This window comes from Ctenopharyngodon idella, chromosome 15 (assembly GCF_019924925.1).
Source record: "Ctenopharyngodon idella isolate HZGC_01 chromosome 15, HZGC01, whole genome shotgun sequence".
NCBI classification, from domain to species: domain Eukaryota; kingdom Metazoa; phylum Chordata; class Actinopteri; order Cypriniformes; family Xenocyprididae; genus Ctenopharyngodon; species Ctenopharyngodon idella.
This window is the reverse complement of record NC_067234.1, coordinates 13239349-13262360: the sequence shown is the minus strand read 5'-3', so window position 1 is coordinate 13262360 and position 23012 is coordinate 13239349. Positions and strand designations below refer to the sequence as shown.

The 23012-nt window shown below is 39.9% G+C and overlaps 1 protein-coding gene, 1 long non-coding RNA gene and 2 other non-coding genes across 5 annotated transcripts; 1 reads left to right on the top strand and 3 right to left on the bottom strand.

The window, feature by feature from the left end:
* Positions 1-4030: 4030 nt before the first annotated feature.
* On the bottom strand, positions 4031-4102 carry trnaw-cca (transfer RNA tryptophan (anticodon CCA)). The gene has a single exon. It is a non-coding gene; the product is annotated as a tRNA-Trp (tRNA).
* Positions 4103-4359: 257 nt separating this feature from the next.
* Positions 4360-4431, bottom strand: trnaw-cca (transfer RNA tryptophan (anticodon CCA)). Its single transcript has one exon. It is a non-coding gene; the product is annotated as a tRNA-Trp (tRNA).
* Positions 4432-7815: 3384 nt separating this feature from the next.
* LOC127495096 (uncharacterized) lies at positions 7816-9473 on the top strand. Its single transcript, XR_007925055.1, has 2 exons — positions 7816-8712; positions 8839-9473. It is a non-coding gene; the product is annotated as an uncharacterized LOC127495096 (long non-coding RNA).
* A 93-nt stretch (positions 9474-9566) lies between these two features.
* Positions 9567-22924, bottom strand: med17 (mediator complex subunit 17). 2 transcript variants are annotated; one of them, XM_051861544.1, is made up of 13 exons: positions 22553-22924; positions 21120-21388; positions 20882-21045; positions 20580-20799; positions 18285-18421; positions 18113-18194; positions 17596-17748; positions 17219-17349; positions 16948-17132; positions 12250-12387; positions 10544-10661; positions 10301-10460; positions 9567-9990 (listed from the first exon to the last, which is right to left on the bottom strand). In XM_051861544.1, exons 2-13 carry the CDS (start codon positions 21352-21354, stop codon positions 9782-9784), a joined length of 1932 nt encoding a protein of 643 aa, XP_051717504.1. In that variant the 5' UTR covers positions 21355-21388; positions 22553-22924; the 3' UTR covers positions 9567-9781. The 2 variants fall into 2 exon arrangements, with proteins under 2 accessions (XP_051717504.1, XP_051717503.1); XM_051861543.1 differs by having other exon boundaries at positions 21120-21370; positions 22553-22923.
* Positions 22925-23012: the final 88 nt, after the last annotated feature.

The window sequence follows — 23012 nt, the reverse complement described above, 5'->3', positions numbered from 1 at the left end:
AATACCTAAACTTAACAACTACCTTACTAACTATTAATAAGCAGTAAATTAGGAGGGAAAATATGTAGTTAATGGTTTATATGTGTTCCCTATACTAAAGTGTTACCAAATTCGGTCATTAATTACTCACCCTCATGTAGTTCCACACCCGTAAGACCTTCGTTCTTCTTTGGAACACAAATTAAGATATTTTTGATAAAATCCGAGAGCTCTCTGGCTCCTCCATAGACAGCAATTTAATTACCACTTTCAAGGTCCAGAAAGGTAAGCACAGTTCAGTGCTTCCATGTTTACGTCTGAATGCTGGCTCAGTATTGGCCGACACTGTTCACGTGACCAGCATGACGCATGCGTGTGATGTTGACGCAGGAGCCGGCCAATAATGAGGCAGCGTTCTGATGTAAACTTGGAAGTGCTGGACATAAACAACATATGAGAATGACACAGAAGAGAAGATATTGTTGAATAAAGTCGTTATTTTTGTTTTGTTTTGTTTTTGCGCACAAAAAGTATTCTCGTCTCTTAATAACATTAAGGTTGAACCACTGCAGTTACGTCGACTGTTTTAACAATGTCTTTAGTACCTTTCTGGACTTTGAAAGTGTTGATTATATTGCTATCTATGGACGAGTCATATACCTCTTGGATTTCATCAAAAATATCTTAATTTGTGTTCTAAAGTTGAACGAAAGTCTTACGGGTGTGGAACGGCATGAGGGTGAGTAATAAATGACAGAATTTTCATTTTTGGGGGAGCTAACCCTTTAAAGCCCGGGATACACTGCACAATTTTTGGCTGTCCCAGACAAAAGATTGCCATTGTGAAACAATCGTGTCGATTTCTGTGATTGTGGCTCTTTATCGGTGGTCCTATTTCGTACAGTGAGAGAGGTTTAAAGGTGGCCATTTTCCTGGTCTTGTGACCAAAGATAGCCTATGATCATTTTCTGACAGTGTCAGAAATTCAGCATGATCATCACACAGTGTCCGAATTCGTTTACTCGTTTCCCTGAACATCTCTATATGGACTACTAGAAGAGTAATATAGGGAATAAGGTGATTTTAAATGTCGCCTCTGTTTTCCTGTCTTCTCTTTTATTGTTATGTTTATTGGAACTGACATTTTAGGATGATGAACTTTAGGAGTTTGTGGCTCTGTGTCATGCAACTGAGAGATTAGTTGCAGAATTGGGCACCCCTATCATAGCACTTTATTCTTTTTATTAAAATCAGTAGCCTTATGCAGCATGTGGTCAATTTCTGTTTACAACTAGCTCAGCACCTTCACAAATGCGTAGGACCTCATGGCGCAAGAGTAGCACATCTGGTAGCGCAGGACCTCGTGCCGCAACGGTAGCGTGTCTGACTCCAGACTCATAAGAGCCTGACTCATAAAAGCCTTGCTCACAAAGAAGAGAGCATTTGACCTCGATGTTATTTGAACACACAACCTTCTGACCTGGAGTCAGACACGCTACCATTGTGCCACAAGGTTCTGTGCATTTAAAAATTTGCTCAGCTAATTTTTGCAACTAGCTTGTTTCAAGAGTTCGAATAGTAGAGTTATGCTGGGTACATATAAGCCCAGATATAAAAGGTGTGAAGAGAGAGGGAGCATGTGACAGATGACATTGTTTTATTTCTAACCAATTTGAAGAATAATATGCATGTTAAAAAACTTATATGAAGGAGGTACAATCATGACCTTCCAACAGTTGGTCACAAAATATAAACTTCTGCAAAAGCATATCTTCAAATTAGGAGTTACATATATTCCAAAATTAAAACATATTCAGAAACTCAACTCTCTACTTTAGAACAAATTACTCTGAATCATATGAATGATAAAGGAATGCTTTCTATGTTTTATAAGACATTATTGTCTGGATCAAAGGAGAGCTCCCAGGCATACCTATCAGCATGGAAAAGAGATCTCCAGGTGGAGATCACTGTGGAGGAATGGGAGCACTCTTGCTCTTAGCCTCTTAGCTCAAACTCAATCCATCAATACTAGATGTAGAATACTACAATATAAATGGATGTTTAGGACATATATTACCCCAGTTAAACTGCATAGGATCAATTCTAACATACTAGACAATTGCATAAAATGTAATGATGAAACTGGTACATTGTTTCATTGTATGTGGCAGTGTAAAGAGTTATAGGTGTTCTGGAAGAAGGCTTTGGATGTGATTTCTTAAATGACTGGAGAGAATATCCCTTTGGACCCTAAACTATGTTTATTGCATATATATTCTGGAAACGGCTCTGTTAATGCAAATATACGGAAGCTTATAGATTTTAGCTTATTATAGGCCAAACGTGCAATTGCATTAGGGTGGAGAAGGTGTATTCTGTAACTGTATAATTCTATATTTGAATTGTTCATGGGGGTTCTACAACAAAATCAATAAATACAGAGTGAAAATAAAAATGTAGAGAGAAATTTGACCTCGATGTGACTTGAACACACAACCTTATGATCTGGAGTCAGACATGCTACCATTGTGCACTTAAAAATTTGCTCAGCTAATTCTTGCAACTAGCTTGTTTCAAGAATTCAAACAGCAGGGTAAATGTGGAGAGAAATCTGACCTTGACATGATTTGAACATGCAACCTTCAGATCAGGGGCACGTTCAAGCTCAAACCGGTGCGCAACGTTTTGCTACGGTTTCCGGGTTGAACGACATGTTTCCTGGAAACGGTGTGCAACGGTGTGCAAAAGGTTTGAGATACGTTTTCTCTTGTTTTATGGGTGTGTCACAAATGTTAGCCCAATCAGCAACAACATGTATATAAACCACGCGGTATTAAAGAGACAGCTCGCACAATGGGTCCATGTAAAGTGACTACTGTAACATAAAAATACTATACCTATTTATATATTTTGCTATTGTATTTTGGAGTGACACTTTCATAAACTTTTCTATTCTGATCTGATTATATAATGGTAAATATCACAATATCATAGCACAACAATAGTGATAATCAATAATGGTAAGCCTAATACTCACAATAAAAATAATAAGGTCATATAGATCATAACACAGTCTCGGAGGTAAGAAGTGGATTATCCTTCAGTGTTTGTCTTTTCATCCTGAAATGCGAGGTTGGATCACAGTTTCCACAAATCCCTTCACTCGATTGGGATGTTCTCTTTTATTCTGGACGACAAGGGCAGTGAATGTAACATCGAGCGTATTTTGCAGTATTTAACACGTATTTATACCGATTTCATCAGGCTCCGAAAATTCTTCAAAAAGAACACAAAGAATGGCTTTCTCAGCTGCCATAGTTGCAACTCTTGCGTCATCAGAACAGGGTGTTCAACGCACCACCATTTCCATTTAAAAAACGTTTTGCAGGGGCTGAACGCAGCCCTGGAGTCAGACGCGCTACCGTTGCGCAGCTGAGAAATTGCTTTGATAGTTGTTATCTGAATTTTTTACAACTGGATTGTTTAACGTGTTCAATCAGCAGAGTAAATGTGGATAGAAATTTGACCCTGACATGATTTGAACACGAACGCACCCTTCTGATTTAGAGTCAGACGCGCTGCCATTGCGCCACAAGGTCCTACACAAATTTTCTGTTGCTGAACTTGTTGTAGGGTCTAGCAGTAAGGATTCCTGATTTTCACAAAAGCCTTGCAGGTCCTGTGCATCTAGTTACTCAGCTAATTTTTGCAACTAGCTTGTTTAAAGAGTTCGAACAGCAATTGGCTGCTCTTTGCATACATCTTTGTAGTTGTTAGGAGGATGTTGGTTTGTATGTACACTGGTTTTGAAACTACACTTGCACATCTGACATTGTAACAAGGCTTTGAAAGTATGGTTTGCAATTTGAGCAGTAGAAGAGATGGGGATGAACAGCCTGTCACAAGCCAATTCATCAGCTGGGTGACCTTGTCAGATGAGCTAGCTTTGTTCCATGAGGTACAGTTGTGCTGTTGCTGAACTAGTTGTAGGGTCTAGCAGTAAGGATTCATAATTTAACAAAAGCCTCGCACTCAAAATGAGAGCAATTGACCTCGACATGATTTGAACACGCAACCTTCTGATCTGGAGTCAGACCTGCTACCATTGCGCCACGAGGTCCTGTGCAGCTGAGAAGTTTCTCAGCTAATTTTTATAACTAGCTTGTTCAAAGAGTTCAATTGGTATAGTTAATGTAGCTGGAAACCTGACCCCGACAAGATTTGAATACGCAACCTTCTGACCTGGAATCAGACGCGCTATCATTGCACTACCAGGTCCTGTGTATCTGAAAAATTTCTCAGCTAATTGTAAACTGAATGTTTTAAAACTAGCTTGTTTAAAGAGTTCGAACAGCAGAGTAAATGAAAATAGAAATCTGACCCTGACATGATTTGAACACACAACCTTCTGATTTGGAGACAGACGTGCTACCATTGCACCACAAGGTCCTAATCATCTGAAAAGTTTCTCAGCTAATTTTTAGAACTAGCTTGTTCAAAGAGTTCGAATAGCAGAGTTAATGTGGAGAAAAATTTGACGTCAACGTGATTTGAACACACAACATTCTGATCTGGAGTCAGACACGCTACCATTGCGCCCAAAGGTCCTGTGCATTTAAAAATTCGATCAGCTAATTTTTGAAACCAGTTTGTTTCAAGAATTCGAACAGCAGAGTAAACATGGAGACAAATCTGACCCTGACGTGATTTGAACACGCAACCTTCCGATCTAGAGTCAGATGTGCTACCGTTGCACCACAAGGTCCTGTGCATTTAAATATTTGCTCAGATAATATTTACAACTAGCTTGTTTAAAGAGTTCGAGCAGCAGAGTAAATGTGGATAGAAATCTGACCCCGATGTGACTTGACCACACAACGATTAGGAGTTAGAAGCACTACCGTTGCGCCACAAGGTTCTGTACATCTTTAAAGTTGCTCAGCTAATTGTAAACTGAATGTTTCACAACTAGCTTGTTACGCACAACTAATGTTCATAACTTGCCATCTTTTTACAGTTGATGCCTCCTCTGTGAGCACATTATGACACTAGCAGCACCAAACGTAATTACAAAAATATTGACTATTTCCAAACAGGTTTCCCAAAATTCATTCCACTCCCTGTCTTGTGTAAGGGACACAGGTCAGTTTAGGGAATTTATTTAAGGGAATTATTAATTAATTTATTGGGAATTTGAAAAGAGTCACTTATTTTACAACCAAGCAAGTGAATCGTCCAGCGTTCATTTGAACGGGCCGTAACTATTATTATTAGACTTTGTATGAATGCACCAGTTCAGCTAGAATCTGGAGGTATAAATGTGTCTGTCGTTTGTGTCTTTAAATGGGGATTCCTTTGTCGGTGTCTTTGGCTTGGAGAAAGATGTTTCCCAGGTTCTTTCATTTTCTGCAGGTCTTTTCATGACTAGATTGATGTCACGGGAAGCCAATCACGTTCTGGTGTGCTGGCGGAGGAGTGGAGTCTCCCTCCTGGCTGAAGTTTGAAGTTTTGAGGCTGGCAAAGACTGTAGAGTCGTTGATTAAACTTTGCGGCAAAACTTAACTTAGAACACGAGACTTTCAACGGAAAAGAAAGGAAACTAAGTAAAAGGAAAGTAAGTGAGATGAGAGTAGCTGGATGGCTTGAATGAAGCTGTTAACCCATTTTCATCTGATCTTGATCTACTCTGATCAGGTCGTCTACTCTTCATCGTCTGGTCTTCATTGTCTGATTCTTTGTTCGTGTCCTGAATATTTAAACAGAGGTGTTTTCCCAACCTCTTTGAGGAGTTCTGACCAACTAGGTATCGTCTTTGTTTCAGAGGTGGTTTTTCTCCTCCTCTGACCATAAATTACATGTTATCTGCGGTCTCTTAACTTTCAGAGAGTACAGTTCAGACATGATTTCTCTAAAAATAAAATGATACCTTTCACACAGATTTCATTCAAGCCAAAATTTAAGTTATAAACAGAGATTTACACTCATACCAAACAAGGCACACTTTCAAACAACCATTCAATAATTATAACAATTACATGAATTATGAGTGATCTGAGCATAATTGTCACAAGTATAGATTTTAGACATGATATAGAATTATGCACTTGATTACAGGTCCATCTAGAAATGTTTTGGAACGATCTGATGCAGTTTATATATAAAAACTGTGTCTCTGTGGGATTTTCCTGTGGATTTCAACTCTGTCACTCAGAGGTCACTCAAAAGAAGAAGGTCTGTTTTGTATCTATGTTTCAGGGATCAGACAACCTCTGGCGTTATCTTCGTGGGGCTCAAGCTGTGAGTCACAATGTGTTGTCTTTTTGAACATTAGTCTTGGGTTTACTGCCCCAAGTTGACAACGCTCTTCCTTAGCTAGGAAGCATGCATGGCCATAAAGTACTTAGCTGGGGGTTCCTAGACTGAATGGCGTCCCAAATGGAAGATGAGCCAGCCCCCTGTTTTAGGGTCCTGAGTGTTGATTCAGAATTCTATAGAATATTCTGTTTGAACAAATCATCTGCACGATTCATTTGTGTCTGGTTCACCCTCAAATCCTACACTTGCATTGTTCAGACAAATAGTTCCTGTCCTGAAACTGTAATGTCAGTCTCATCATACTAACAGAGCAATACAGAGTCACAGAGTTGATGGTCTATGGAAATGTGCTGCTTTTATTACAATATTATATTACAATATTTTAACATCCCCCAAAAATGCACGTCACACTTCTCCTCTGTCTACTTTCTAAAGCTCAGGCAATTACCATTCAGGTGCCAAGAAACACTGTCACTGCACCAGTTCAGGGAAGTGCACTTTTCTCCGTGGACATCACATGCATTGGGACTCCAACAATCAGATGGATGTTCAGTTCCATAAACAGGCAGCAAAGGATTGCAGCTTGGGTCCTTGGTGGCTCTGCAAATGTCACGCAAATGTACGAGGGAAGAGTGCAAACGCATCCCAACGGTTCTCTAACCATATCCAACTTACTTCTCCAAGACTCCGGCTATTACATAATCACTGTGACAGAAATGTCTGGTAGCAGCAAAGATATGGGTCTGGTATTGACTGTAACTGGTGAGTAGCTTTAAAGTTATTTGTCCTTCAGTTGCACCCAGTGTTGCCAATTGCTTTCAGCTGAAAGTAGCTAAAACTGGTCGCTAAATGCCGCTTGATGACGTCATACTGGTGAGTCCACTGATCTATATCAGTGGGTGAGCCATGGAATCTAGATAAGGTTTGTCCCAGAAGTTGCTAGATTTGTCGCTTTTGAAAAAAGTCTCAAAAGGGGCGGGGAAGTCACTAAATCTAATCTAAATTGACAGCACTGGTTGCACCAGTATATGCTGTACTTTGGACAGTGGTTTCTGGCATCAGATGCTGATTATCCATACCAGTGTTCAATTGTTTTTACAAGTAAAATAAATTAAATAATTAGAAAAATAATGTGAAAATATAAAAATTATTCAGAAAATAACATTACTGGTTACTTACAGAAAGTCATTTGAATGTGTAACACACATTATATATTGCAATGTAAGTAAACTGGGTCTCTGTAGTCTGGCGTATCAGCTCGCACATATTTTAGAGAGTTTTTGCTATAAAACACAAATGTCGAAAACGTTTTAATATAACTTTCCTATTTTCAACAAATGCTGAACAAATGCTACATGTATGTTTCAGAGGTGCTATATGAGGACATCCAGTTCTTGGTTGTATTCGTCATTGTGTTGGGGACATTGGCTGCATTTCTAATGCTGTGTATGTGGCTCTTGAATAAACTGTACCGCTTCATAAAAGTCTGGAGACAAAGAAGATGCTTACCAGGTAACAAGCTACACTTACCTTAAAAATTGTGTAGTAGAATCTTTTATTTATGTGGCTTATAAATGAGGAAAGGTACAAAACAAAAATGTGTAGATGTCTTATTCAGTGTGTGCATGCCTGACTAGGTTTTGATACCAAAACAGAAGGTTTTATGTCTCATGCTAACATTTTATTTTATTGTACAATCCCAGCAAACATTTGGACGTTTAATGACCGTTAAAAAAAGACATCCCTCCAACACGTCCTGTCATGGCCAAACTGGCCGGCTCCCTGATCAGTTCCCTGACTAATGAACTAGGGAGCTGATTGTCTATCAAAACGTTTTAATATCTTTTAGCCAGGATCTAATGATTATGTTAAATTTGGTGAAGATCCAGTGAATGGTAAAGGAGTTTGTCAGTACATTTTCATTCAAAATGAAAATCTAGTCAGGCGAAAACTGAACAATGGTACGCATTCGACTCAAAACAAAAGAACAAACATATTTCTAGTTATGCCAAGCTCTAAAAAAAAATGTATTGGGTAGTGAGGGGGGCCTTCAAATATTATTGCGTACAATGGGGGGACCAAAAAGGTTGAGATCCACTGTTAAAGAGATGAGACAAACACATCATTTTGGATTTGCCAACTCTACTGCATAAAGAGATTACCCATTCAATATGAAGTTTCGTACTTTGTTGACTATGTACGTCGCTGTCTTGTACCGCTGACGCTGACTTGGCAGCACCTCAAATCGCCACACAAATGTTTATGTAAGACGCCCTGAGCTAATAGTAACATGCTAAGCGTTTCAATGAGTTAAGCGCATATATTTCTTTTATTTCATTCACGTTTCGGGTATTGGATTAGATCACACTCACTGACAGGATGGAAGAGAAAAGGATCAGATGATTTGTTCGTTCAGTAAGTGTGTTTAACAGAATATGAATGTTTATCTATCTTCAGTCCGACCAATTTTGGTGTTTACATACTTTCTGTAAGTTGTAATATCAAATGTAATTGAAATGAACCTATTTGTATTGTTCACAGAGCACACCGAGACTGAACTACAGCCACTGTGACAAAAACAAACAGCCACTGGTCTCTGAGACGCTCATTAAAGTGTTTGAGATGAGAGGACCGGCTGAGTGAAGAACTTCACATCAGCTACAACCAGAATTTCCCTCTAAAGTCCCAGAAGATTGTTCAGTCAGTGTGGCAGATCCCAGAAGTCCAGTCCAGAAATGATGTGTGCGATACAAATACAGTAAAACATCAAGTATCGTGCCTGTTGGTGGAAAATGTGTGTATGTGTTTTAACTGGATATGGGTTTTTAACAATTATTTGATATTGCTGGGGCAAATTTCCATCTGTGTGTCAGGTACCATGTAACAGATTTACTCAACTACAATTTTTAGTGTACAAATGTTTTAAAATGATGATAAATAGATTTGAACTTGGCTCAATGTAATGATTGCTAAATAGTAATATCTAGCAAATGGCATATTTAGGGCAAAGAATCACAAAAATATATTCAATATAAAAAATTACCTGATTTTTGAGTGTTTTTGGCCAAAACAGGTCTGACCTTTTTGATCCTAAAGCATTAAAATAAACATCTTTGCATAATGTTGAATTCCTGCACTGGTTGTACTCATTAAATATAGAGTTTTGCTTGATCTTCTATTTGTCTGCTTTTATCTTTTCCCGTGTACACAAGTATCACCTTCCTCTGCTTGTACAAACTTGTTCTAACAACAAAAGAAAAATGCATAGCTGGAAGTACAAATGTTTTATTTTTATTATGTTTTGTGTGTTTTGGCCATCGTTGGCCTTTTCTTAGAAAAATGTCTTGTGAAATCCATGCTTGAAGCTCGAGAGCACTTCAGGAGTCATTTACAGATGAGATCACAGCGTGAGCAATCAGGGAAAAGCACCGCGTCAAAGGAGTGTGACACAGAGAGAGAAGAGGCGACACACATGCGATGAGCTTTAGGGACACGGTGTCAGTGCGGCCATTAGCAGCTCCATTTTGTAAACAAAGTTTCTTCCTTCCATTCGGCCCCAGTGCACCTCCTTGTAAGGACCCCTCAGGTGAGTCCACTTGGCGTCCTGCACCACGTCACTCTTGGGCAGCTCTTTGGCTTGATTGCGCGGGAACTGAACCAGCACCTTACAGCCGCTCTCGGGACCGTTGCGCACTACAGACAGACAAGACATGAGACATGAACTCCAAACTCAAACGTGAGAGGAATATTCCAGGGTTATATTCCAAAGTCTTGAATTGTGAGACATTAGTCAGAACTGCTAAACTCACAGAAAAAAAAAAGTTTTTCCCCAGAAAAAGCCACAGTTACCTTTATTAACATTCCATGGCGGAAACGAGCTTACATACATCTGTGATGTGCTGTTTAGTTCTAAAATCATTTTGCTTCATCATGCATTACTGTGAACACTGTGTTTATGGGTCTACATGAACATCACTGCATGTGTAGATGTTTGTTTGTGCACCTGAAATAGCGTATTCTCCATTGGGAGATGCGACCGTGATGGCAGAGGCGTTCCCGATACTCTCGATGGGGCCGAGGCCCACGTGATTACTGAAACTCAATACGTGCCAGCCCATGACTTTAGCCAGCTGCTGCACAGCATGAACCTGATGCTGCGACATCTGCACAAACACACACAGATCATTAGCACCGCATGAAGTGGTTTCTCTCGTTTGTCTGCATTCACAAGCATGAGCGCGAGTACCTGAGACAGAAGGAAGTCCTGCAGCTCCTGCTCCTGGTGTGAGAGCGTGATGACGCGGCCGTCCCGGTGCACCACTCGGATCTGCTCCACACCGATGTTCAGCTGCAGCTGGATTGATCTGAGAACACAAGGAGATGATAAAGGTCCACTGACTGCTGAACCAAGGGTTCGTACAGATACTGTAAAATGAAATTCCAGGACTTTTCAAGCACCACTTTTCAAAGACTATAATCAGAGATCTCACTTATCAAACAATATCTTCGTTATCATTTTGTTTATAATTCTAAAAAGGTAAATAGATAAATAAAAACTATACTAACAAAACAAAATGGTACAAATAAACTGCAGCACATGCAAAGTATGCAATGGTAAGTACAGGAAAATTAAGAAAGCCCTAGAATTTTCAGTGCATAGAAAAGCTAACAGAAAGACGGCATAAACTTCTTATACAACTCTTGTTAAAAGATGTAATAGCAGAAGAAAACAAGGAGTTTCATTTGTAAAATGTAAAGCATTTCATTGTAATTAATTACAATATAATGACTTGTTTGCATCATTGTTTCTTTTTTTAAAGATTTTTTTACTCAAATTATAGATATAAAAGACGTAATGTACAACTTATTTAATAATATTTATTAAATACAAAGTTTATATTGGCCATTACTGTTCAATAAATAACATTTGATTTTATAATGTTGTATGTTAATTAAGGGGATTTATGAGATGGTCCGCACTGTGGAACATGAGATCCAGGGGGCGGGGTTGGATCTAGATCCAACTCCTCCCACTTTATATATCCCTTAACCTACCCGTCTCTGACCCCTGGATCTAAACCTACCCATCCCCACCCCCTAGATCTAGATCCAACTCCTCCCACTTTACATATCCCTACACCTACCTGTCTCCGCCCCCTGGATCTTTTAGATAGTGTCTAAGATAGGTAGCTCCTTAGCCTGCTAACATGATCACGTCGCGCTAGGCAGGTGTGGTTTCAGCAACCAGGCACCCCTCAGTTCCAAACACGTCCCGCCTCTTTGCCCATTTTCAGCTATCCGGGAGTGAAACGCGGTGACGCGCTGCCAAGATGGCAACGGCACTTTTGGGCTTCAAAAATGCTCTTCAGAAATCTATGGGTGACATAGATTTCTGAAGATTGTATATGTGTTGTATATGTGTAAAGATTGTATATGTGTTTAATCGAAAAAATAAACACTAGTTTCATATGTACTGTCTTTCAATAATTCAAGCACTTTTCAAGTACCTCTTCATAAATATGGCTGTTTTCAAGGGTTTTCCAAGACTTAAATTTCAAAAAGATGAATTCAAGTACTTTAAGCACTTTATACAAACCCTGACAAACTGTGTGCTTGTTCTTCCTAGTATTAACTCAGCTAATCAGAGGTGCGTTATGTCAACGTTCATTCCTCAAGTCTGTGGAAACACGCAGCCGGATTGCGACAGGCTACAGTTTGCCTGGCCGAGAACAGGCTCTGGCTCCAGAACGTGAACCGTTCTGGTGGAAAAGGGGTGAAATCTGTCAACTCAAACCTGTGAAGACTACTAAAATCTGTGCAAAGGTTTGTGTTAGAGTTGTGTGGTGTAATTCAGCCTTTGTCATGGTTGTTTGATGAACGAGGCCTGCATTCTCAGCTAGTGTCACTGTAACAGCCACTCATGTGTTTTGTGTCAAAGTCATCTAGTCATACTTGCAGATCTGCTCGTATCCTTGAGAGGTGATGAGCACTTTGACGCTGGATTCATACACATCATTGATGTTGGACCAGTGAGCCTGGATCTGAGGGTCTTCTATACGACTGGCCAAACTGTCGATGGTCCGCGCCGTCCTGAGAGAAAAAAGGACAGAGAGAGACTTTTCAATGGACAAAACCTTTGATCAACATATTACAACATACACACTTGATGGTCAGTGAAAGTTATGAAAAGAATCTTTTGATTTACAACAAATTAATTCATGTGAAGTTGTGAACATTTAAATAAAATCAAACAAAAAATAAATACTATTTTGGATGCACAGAATCTTTAAGTGTTACTTTTTGTTATGTTTTTCAGACTAAAGTGTATGCTGTTCTCTAGGGGTGTCTGATATGTATCGCCTACGATAATACTGTAATTATTCATTTAACAATGCGTGAGCTGACATTATCCTGATTTTATTTATACTGTGTCTTCTTATTAGGGGCCAAGCACCAAAGGTGCGTAGGCACCTATTGTAATCATTGGCATTCTTATTCTTCTTCTGTTTCCGCTCTGGAAGTCTATGGCAACCCATAGAACCGCTTGTGGGAAAGTTATGAAATTTGGCACACAGATAGAGGCCAGTCTGAACTGTCAACATAGCAAATTTGAAGTCTCTAACTCAATCCCTCTAGCGCCATCAGCTGTCCAAAGTTGCACTCATGTTTATGCTAGTAACTTTTGAACCATAAGGGCTAGAAACAAAACTATTTTTCTCTGATTCCTTGGCTCAAGACGATTCTATGACATCATTTTCCATCATGAAATCTTTTCCGCCATTTTGAATTTTCCGAAAAATCTACTTTTTCCAACTCCTCCTAGGCCGTTACTCCGATTTTCACAAAAATTTAACCAGATCATCTTCAGACCATGCCAACAAAAAGTTATGGAATTTAAGTTGATTTGTCAAACCATTTTCGAAAAACAATTGAACTTTTTTTTTTTTTTTTTTATGTAGCACTTGTAAAAATAGATGTAAGGCTGCATCTCCGCAACGCTTAATCATATTCAGACCAAACTTGGGCCATGTCATCACAAGCATGACCTGAGGTTACATGCTGTGTTTCAGTGCACTAGTCCAGAGATACCAAAAATGGCTATTTTTGCTTATAACATCTGATGGGTTTGTCCAAAAATCATAAATGTGGTCTCATTAGATTCAGGGAGCCATGCCATATCGGCCAATTTGGCCGTCAGCCATTTTGAATTTTGTTGTAAAATGCTATATTTTACGAATGCATTAGCATATCATTATAAAACTTGGTATTAGTCTTCGGCACCATGCCGTGACATTACTCAAAAAGTTTCTGGGCAGCGCCTTATGGTCAAAAATTATAATGAAACTTACAAAAATGCTAATAACTTTTGATTAAATTAGCCTATTGTAATGATCTTAATAGATTCTGGTCTTAATAGATTCCTTGGGTCATCCTGAGAACATACACTATATTGCCAAAAGTTTTGGGACGCCTGCCTTTACGTGCACATGAACTTTAATGACATCCCATTCTTAATCTGTAGGGTTTAATATGGAGTTGGCCCACACTTTGCAGCTATAACAGCTTCAACTCTTCTGGGAAGGCTTTCCACAAGGTTTAGGAGTGTGTTTGTGGGAATTTTTGACCATTCTTCTAGAAGAATGGCAAGAAGGCCTGGCTTGCATTCTCCGCTCTAATTCATCCCAAAGGTGTTCTATCGGGTCGAGGTCAGGACTCTGTGCATGTTCTTCCACACCAGACTCGCTCATCCATGTCTTTATGGACCTTGCTTTGTGCACTGTTGCGCAGTCATGTTGGAACAGGAAGGGGCCATCCCAAAACTGTTCCCACAAAGATGGGAGCATGAAATTGTCCAAAATGTCTTGGTATGCTGAAGCATTAAGAGTTCTTTTCACTGGAACTAAGGGGCCAAGCGCAACCCCTGAAAAACAACCCCACACCATAATCCCCCCTCCACCAAACTTTACACTTGGCACAATGCAGTCAGGCAAGTACCGTTCTCCTGGGAACCACCAAAGCCAGATTCATCCATCGGATTGCCAGACAGAGAAACGTGATTCGTCACTCCAGAGAACATGTCTCCACTGCTCTAGAGTCCAGTGGCGGCGTGCTTTACACCACTGCATCCGATGCTTTGCACTGCACTTGGTGATGTAAGGCTTGGATGCAGCTGCTCGGCCATGGAAACCCATTCCATGAAGCTCTCTACACACTGTTCTTGAGCTAATCTGAAGGCCACACGAAGTTTGGAGGTCTGTAGCTATTGACTCTGCAGAAAGTCGGCGACTTTTGTGCACTGTACACCTCAGCATGCGCTGACCCCACTCTATGATTTTACGTGGCCTACCACTTCGTGGCTGAGTTGCTGTTGTTCCCAACTGCTTCCACTTTGTTATAATACCACTAACAGTTGACCATGGAATATTTAATAGTGAGGAAATTTCTCGAATGGACTTATTGCACAGGTGGCAGCCTATCACGGTACCATGCTTGAATTTACTGAGCTCCTGAGAGCGACCCATTCTTTCACAAATGTTTGTAGAAGCAGTCTGCATGCCTAGGTGCTTGATTTTATACACCTGTGGCCATGGAAGTGATTGGAACCCCTGAATGCAATGATTTGGAGGGGTGTCCCAATACTTTTGGCAATATAGTGTAGATACCAATTTTGCCATATTTGGCCAAACTTCCTGTCCGCCATTTTTTTCAGACTGTGCCGACAAAGAGTCATGGACTTTGTGTCGATAGACAAAATCGTTTTTGTATATCACAGCAACAAATTCGAGGAATGACGCCAAAAGGAATCTTAAACAACAACACTACATCAATTTGGTCACAGCGCCACCTATTGTTTGAAAGTTATAAACCATTAAATCTTTGCTAGTGACTAGGTTTATGATTTTTCAGTCATTTTGTCTATAATCATCTTAATATGCCTTGAATTGCTCACTGTTGCAGTTGGTCTGATGCTCCCAGCCATGCTGGCATGACTTATTGTGCCTTCTTTGTGCTTGACCCCTAAATTCCTGCTTGCAGCTATATTGCTAATTGAATTTACTGATTAAATGCAAGAATTTGACACAAAGATGATGCATACATCTAATAGGGTTAGAAAAATAAATGCCATTATAAAAGGTAAAAATGTCCCTGGAAATCATTTTAAGGTGGCAAATAGTCACCTTGAAATTACAAGGATCTATTTTGACTTTTTTTTTTTGTGTCAAAATTGAGTTAATCACATATTCTTCTTCTGTGACAACTTATTTACATTATGTGATTTTTTTTTTTTTGTACATTTTGGGTCTTTTTTTTTAGAAAACAAAAAGGTTCTATCCACAATTGAGTATGGAATGCAAGAACTTTGAAGCTCAAAAAAATCTCAAAACTGCTCAGAATGCAGATAGAACCTTATAATTCCAAGGTAGCGAAATATCTGCCCTTAATGAAAAAGTTAATATTCTGACCACTGCACAGAATTGGAAGAATATGAAAAGCTGTGTGAGTTAGACGCCCACGACAGACCTAAGCAGCACAAAAACACACAAAACATTTTTGTAATTATCAAAATATCCTAATAATTATTGTTATAGAGGGTATGCACGTGACGTCACAGTTGGCCTGAGTGACTGCGGTTACGCCCACTGAGTGGCAGCATTGGTTTTCAGCGTGAATGCTGCAAAAAACACACAAAATACATCCAAAATGGGAAAGAGCTTTGCGATTGACTGTACAAATAGATTTGACAAGAAATCTGAGGTATATTTTTACAGACTGCTGAAAGCTACAGAAAAGAGAAGCTGAAAATGGAATGCTGCAATTCACAGAAACAACTAGACTCCAGACAGAGAAACGTGGATTTGCAGTTATCATTTTGTGTCAAAATGTTGGATTTTGGGGTAAAATCATACCCTATATAGTGTATTGTTATACTGTATTGACAACTCATCAATTAAATATGATATTATATTCTGCATAATTGGGTGTTTTTAAATAAACACTGACAAAAACTATACAAGTTTTAGGGCTGGACGATATGACGATATATATAAAATGGATATAAGTGATCACTCCGGTTTAGACCTACTTACATTGTATTTATATGTATTTCCCCGGCGTCGAAATCAGTCACATATAAATGTCTGGAAACAATTCCTGGCTGCCTGTCAATATCCATGGATCTTTGGCAAGTTGTAAGGAACACTATATCAAGTCCAACCTTTAGTTTAAACTGATAATCGTTTGTTTTACTCGCATTTTCACAGTTTCATTAAATCCAGTCATCCAGCAGCTCTTTTGCCACTCAGTTCGGCTGAGGGGGCAGTGTTCCGGTGGGAAAGTGACGTCAATGCATACCCTCTATTGACAAAATTCCAGAAAATATCCAGATGTCATTTTTTGTCACTTTCGCACACCCCTGCATCTCTCTTTGTAGTTTGTAGAACTTCTCTGACCAAATTTCTCAGTTTATATGTCGCCTTTAATGGTGTACTGCAGGCATTTTAGTGACTACACTATATCTATATATGATTACTAGATTATCCTTACTAAGAAAAAAAAAACTCTCTTGATCAGACAAACACAGGGAGGTGCAGTCCATTTGTGTCTGAATGTGCTGCTTCTATGTGAGATGTTTGTGTATGTATGGGGCACCTGCTTCTCAGGAAGATGTGTTTGGCTTGTTTGATTATTTTCTCCAGCAGTCCTTCATTCTGCTGTAGTGAGCTGATCTCGGCTTTGTCGTAGGCCATGGGTCCCGCCAACCGCAAGCGTTTATGGCTGAATGGCGCACTGGCTGGATGCGGCATCACCACCGAACTGAGTGTCTGCTTGTGGAACTACAGGAAAACACACCTCTCAGACTCAGTGACACAAGCGCCTGTCTCTGATATGTGTGTGTGTGTGTGTGAGAGAGAGAGTGTACCTCTCGTATGAGCTGGTGGAGGTTGTGCTCTAACACATACAGGTGGTCGTCTGGTTTGCTCTTGTCCGGTGATGCTCTCTGGCTTTTCTTTTCTCCAGTGGAGTGACAGAGAGAGATGGACAGCTGCAGACCTGCACACACACACCCACAGTTACACTAGAAATAATAACAATCATAATAATATTAGACGTTTGCTGTTATTTTAGATTGGTCTTAAAATATTTTTTTACATTTTGCCTTTATGGAACTTTCATTAAATACATCCATGAACAGAATCACATATGTGTGTCTGCATTGCTTATTATGTTGTTCTTGCTCATTTGTAAGAGGTTTTGGATAAAAGCATCTGCTAAATGAATAACTGTAAAGGTAAATACCAGGAAAGGGTTGCGAGATGATCTGGTTCTTGACGACGATGTGAGGAATCTGTGATTTGATCTGAACGGCTTCACGTGACAGCTGAGCAAAAATCTCCTTACACAGCAGCACATTCTGAGCAGCTTCAAGCCTTAAATGCCACATCTGAGAACCTGAGAGAAGAAACAGACCATCAGACATAAAGCCAGAGCCACCATTTACACCCCAGAGCATCTACGTCTAGTATAAAACAACACAAAATAGGCATTTGCTCTGAAATACCATTCAAAATGTCCATGAGCAAGGAGGCAAACAAATAGCTGAAACAGAATTTTAGAAATATTCCCAATTTTCAGAGAAACCTACAGGGACACTTCACCCAAAAATGAACATTTTGTCATAGTTTACTTATTTAATTGTCCATAAAATGGAAGTCAATGGTCACCAAAACTATTCTTTAAATTATCTTACAGAAATCCATTCAACATCCATCAAATTTAAGTATTGTTTGACAGAAGTCACAGCAGCTGCGTTTACCAGGTTTAGTTTTGGCTTGTCTCCTGAAGAGATTGACGGTGCCGAGGTCTCCGATATCAGGAGACTGTTTCTGAATGGACACCTGGGAAAAGACATGGATAAACATGATCGTCTTGTGGAAAACAACATGTGATGTCAGGTGAGTTACATTACTGATATTCCTGAATTTTACCTTAATATACGCTGATCCCTCCAGTTCGCTGGGGATCTGCACGTTGAGTGGACAATAATCATCTGGGATTTTCTTATCCAAGTCAAGGTCCGTGTTCTTGATGACCTCAAACGTGCCGTGATGGGGGAACAGAGAGCCTGAAACGTCACATATTAAACATTTCAGCACTCATATCTTCATAATCTTCACATTTATGAGGACATAAAGGCTGTTTATAACCATATGAAAACATCATCCCATTTATGACAAACACTGAAGATTTTTACTTTTATTTATTTTAATAAATTGAACACTATAGGCTGTAATCCATACATTTAAAGAGAGCTGCACGATTCTGGATAAAATGAGAATCACAATTTTTTGGCTTAAAATAGAGATCTCGATTCTCCCACAATTCTGAACTGACAACTAAACAAAATAACATGTAATTTATTAGAAGTTCTGACAAAATATTAATTGCTGCAGTCTACTTAAAATGTTTAATTAATTAGAATGAATATTTAAAAAAATGGTTTGAATGAATGATTTAATGACACACTACGTACTTGTTTCATTACAGGATGAATCAAGAGTTTTTGAACAAATCTTTTGAATGATGAAAAATACATTTTTAACAGTCACTTGTCACCACCTAGTGGCGAAAGATGTAACTGATACAACTGTTATTTGAAGCGCCAAGTTAGATTTAAAAGGTGGTTTGCTCTATCTTGATCGCTATCGTAGACATCAGTGTTTATATACTAACTTTAAACTTTTATCTCAATACTTCTGTGATAATTTGAATATTTTAAATAACTACTGTGTGATTCAAAACTGCTCTCTCTGGATCAGCACGGCAGTACGAAAACAGATTTGAACGTTCCGGTATGATTTTGTCAAAGGTTTAATAATAGACGCGGGCGAATCGTTGTTATTAATAAAGTAAGATCGTGTGGGTGTTTGAATCGAGAATGTGATCTTTTTACAATTAATCATGCAGCTCTACTAGAAGTGTTAGTTATCCTTCGTCTTTAAACTTTTAATCATCACATTAAAAATTGATAATATTTAAAGCTTGTAAGTGCTGGAAAAAATGTGAAGCACTTTAAAAAGTCTTTGAAAAGTGCTTGAATTTCACTCTCTAAAGTGTTCACGAACCTTAAATTAATAATGTAAAAGCATTTGAGTAATTCTGCCACAATACCATAGTTTCAGTAAGCGTTACTACATTAAATCCATGGTGATTTGTGGACTGGACAGCATTAACTTGTTCGTGGCACAGTGTTTCTCCTGGTGTCCACGTCAGCGCTGTTTGATCTGATATCTGAGGTCTAAAGCAGAGAATTCTGTGCTAAATTTGAATGCCTCCCACTAGATCTCACGGCAATGTTATTAATTTTTCGGAGAATTCAAACGGTTTCTCACTGGATCTCCCAGTGGTGTGTAGTAAGCAGTGTCACGTGATCGAGATCGGCACGCGCTGAGCTGTCTATTATTGGTCAGTGTTGATAACGATCCGCTCTGCACAGCTCAAACGAGTAGCGTTGTTTCGTTTTACTTTCGTTTCGTTTGCCGTTTGATGTTTCTCATATGAAACCAAAATAGCAGCTCTTATCAGTTAGTGATATCAGTTGCAATGTGGTGATCGCACCAGTGCCACCGCTAACAAAATGTAGTCGCACTGGCAGAAAAAAAAGGCCGCAAAATAAGACCATTTAGTCGCAGTCTAAAGCCCTGTCTGTGGTGAACACAAACTCAACATATTTTCACATTTTATTCTACAGAATTCAATTCATCAGTCATTTTTTAAAGCTTTTACTTGTCTTAAAAAGGCGGTTGCTCACCTGTGTCTAAACTGGACTGTTGGGACACTAAACATCATCAGCTGAACAGGTAAACTCACCTACTAACTAGTCCGCTTTCACAGCCTCGTTGTGTTTATAATCGCGCTCTTGCAAACTATTCTAACTCAAACTTTCATGGAAATCTTTTCAAATAAACACTGAATGAGTTGAAGCTTAATGGTGGTGATGTTGAAGTCATGTGATCATGGTGTAGTTCATTTATAGCCTATATTTAGCTTTTTACTTCTGTAAAGACCTGTGTTCATCTGTGAAGATTATCACGATGATCAAAAACATGTACGACTCATAAGCTTTTGCTAGTCACAAAGCTTATTTTCTGAGATAATCCATAGGCCAATAGAAAAATTGTATTGGGTTTTTGTGGAGGGAACCAGAGTGATGCTAACTAATACGTCATCATCCCTGCAGCGCTCTATCACACAGCCTTTAACTGATAAACTCACTGCATTACCGGCACTGCGGTAACTGAGATCCCCCAAGATCTTGTCGCCGACTTTGCGTAGTTTCCACTGCGATCGCAGACGCAGCAGTTCGGAGTTGAAGTCCCGCTGTCGCCGCTGCTCCTGGTTCTCCACCACAGACTTGGTCAGCTTCTCGGCTCCTTTCAGAAGCAGCTGGGCGGCCGTGGCCAGAGACTTCTTCTTACTGATCAGCTGGAAAACCTGCGGGGTCTGAACACAGCAGACACGTGATGAGGAGACAGACAGAGAGCTGAACCTCAGGACACAGCATGGGAAGGAAGTCCTGCTGTACCTTTGCCACAGAGGGATCCTGGGACACGGGGTCAAGTGCCATGTACTTCTTCTCCTTGAGCACGCTCAGGACGTCGTGCAGCACACACATCTCGGTGAGAGAGCTGCGCAGGTTATTACGCACCGAGTCCCACGGCCACAGCGACGGCTGGAACTTTACCATACCTGCCGGCAGAGAACAGAGCTTGAATCGTGAACCAGCGCCGATGACGCAACGGGACGTTCGCAAACATACATACCCTCGTCCTCCTCGGCCTCTGGTTTGCTCCACTGCTCCCGGCTCTCCCGCTCGAGCCCTTCCTCGTCCGAATCTGAGCTCTGGCCGAAGTCGATCCGCTGCGCCAGCTTGGCCAGGTTCTGAGACATGGAGAGTGGAGGGACGTACGTCTCCATGCCGTCCAGAGAGACCTCCTGCACCTGCCGCTCGCAGGACGACTCGATGCTCACCCGCACCGCTGGACCTCCAGACATCATGCCGACGGCTGCAGCTCTGCAGAGAGATCTGACACTGAGATACACACGCACACTTAGCTATCTAAATGGGGACATTCCATAGGCGTAATGGTTTTTATACTGTATAAACTTTATATTCTATCCCCCTACACTACCCCTACCCCTAAACCTTCCCATCACAGGAAACTGTCTGCATCTTTTGAATTTCAAAAAAACAGTTTAATATGTTTTTTAAGACATTCGTTTTACGAGGACACAGGAAGTGTCCTCATAGTCCATGTTTACATTGTAATACCCATGTTATTATACATATTTGTGTCCTAATAAACCATGTATACAAGAACACACACATGCACACACACACACACACACATTCATTTAAATAAAATTATATACTTTTTAACCACAAATGCACAAGTGACCTTTCCAACGTGATTACGTAATGTGTGGCGCATCGCAGAGCAGTTCAAGACGAGCATTTGTGGTTAAAAAGTATATATATATTTTTTTTTTTTTTTAGAAAATGGCCAATGGTTTCTCTAGATAAGACCCTTATTTCTCATCTGGGATCGTGTAGAGCTCTTTGAAGCTGCACTGAAACTGACATTTGGACCTTCAACCCGTTGAACCCCAGTGAAGTCCACTATATGGAGAAAAATCCTGGAATGTTTTCCTCAAAAATCTTACGTTCTATTCCACTGAAGAAAGAAAGACGTGAACATCTTGGATGACATGGAGGTGAGTAAATTATCAGGAAATTTTAATTCTGAAGTGAACTAATCCTTCAAGAATCAAGGGTATGAAAACTTTTGAACGGATCATTTTTATAAATTCAGCTTTTTATTTTGTCTTATGGACTATATGTAAAAATATATTATGTGAAATATCAGGACAGTACTAAATAAAATATGCATTTTGTATGATCCCTCTAATTTTGTTAAAATAATTAACATTTTACAGATTTTACACTGCTTTTCTCTACACTTTTCCATTGACCCTTGCACTCCCTTGTGGCCCCTGGGGGTCCCCGGACCCCAGTGTGAAACCCCTTGATGTAGGAAGCCAAATAAAAAGAGAAACTGCTGTCCAGGTGGCTGTTGACGGAGGGTTCGAGACACTGACATTATCCAGCGAACCGACTGTCTCTCACACACAGAACCGGATGATACGCTGAGAGATGTAGTCATGTAAGATATTAAATGAACTGAAGCATACTTACATCAATTAAGTGACTAAGTGATCTGTTTCTGTTTTTTTTTCGTTTGTTTGTGTTGTAGTTCTCGAGCTACGCGACACTGCGCCGTACTACTGCTACTACTACTGCTGCTGCTGCTGCTGCTGCTTCTTCTTCTTCTTCGTGTTTTACGGCGGTTGGCGTCCAGCTTATTTGTGCATTACCACCACCTTCTGCTCCGGAGTGTGAATCTCAGTCCCCTACCCTCTTCTATATTGTGGCTTGATTCCACAGTGTTGTTAACTTATGTTTGGTTTTGTTTTTTCGTTGTGTTGGTCACTACTGGGCCACCGCAAACATTCTCTCACATCAGCTTGAAAAATATCCCACTTAAGCGCCGTACTGCTGAATGATAGCCGTTGCTCAAATCTCGCGAGGCTTGGCAGAGGTCAAAGTTCAACAGCATTCTTTTTTCCCTTGTAATTTAAATAGCACGAAAATATAT

Coding starts and splice junctions, on each gene's coding strand:
- med17 (XM_051861544.1), bottom strand. CDS start 21,354: ATGATGTCTGGAGGTCCAGCGGTGCGGGTGAGCATCGAGTCGTCCTGC. Junction 18,195..18,284: donor AGGGATCAGCGTATATTAAG/GTAAAATTCAGG, acceptor GTCTTTTCCCAG/GTGTCCATTCAGAAACAGTC. Junction 17,133..17,218: donor TCCACCAGCTCATACGAGAG/GTACACTCTCTC, acceptor GTTTTCCTGTAG/TTCCACAAGCAGACACTCAG.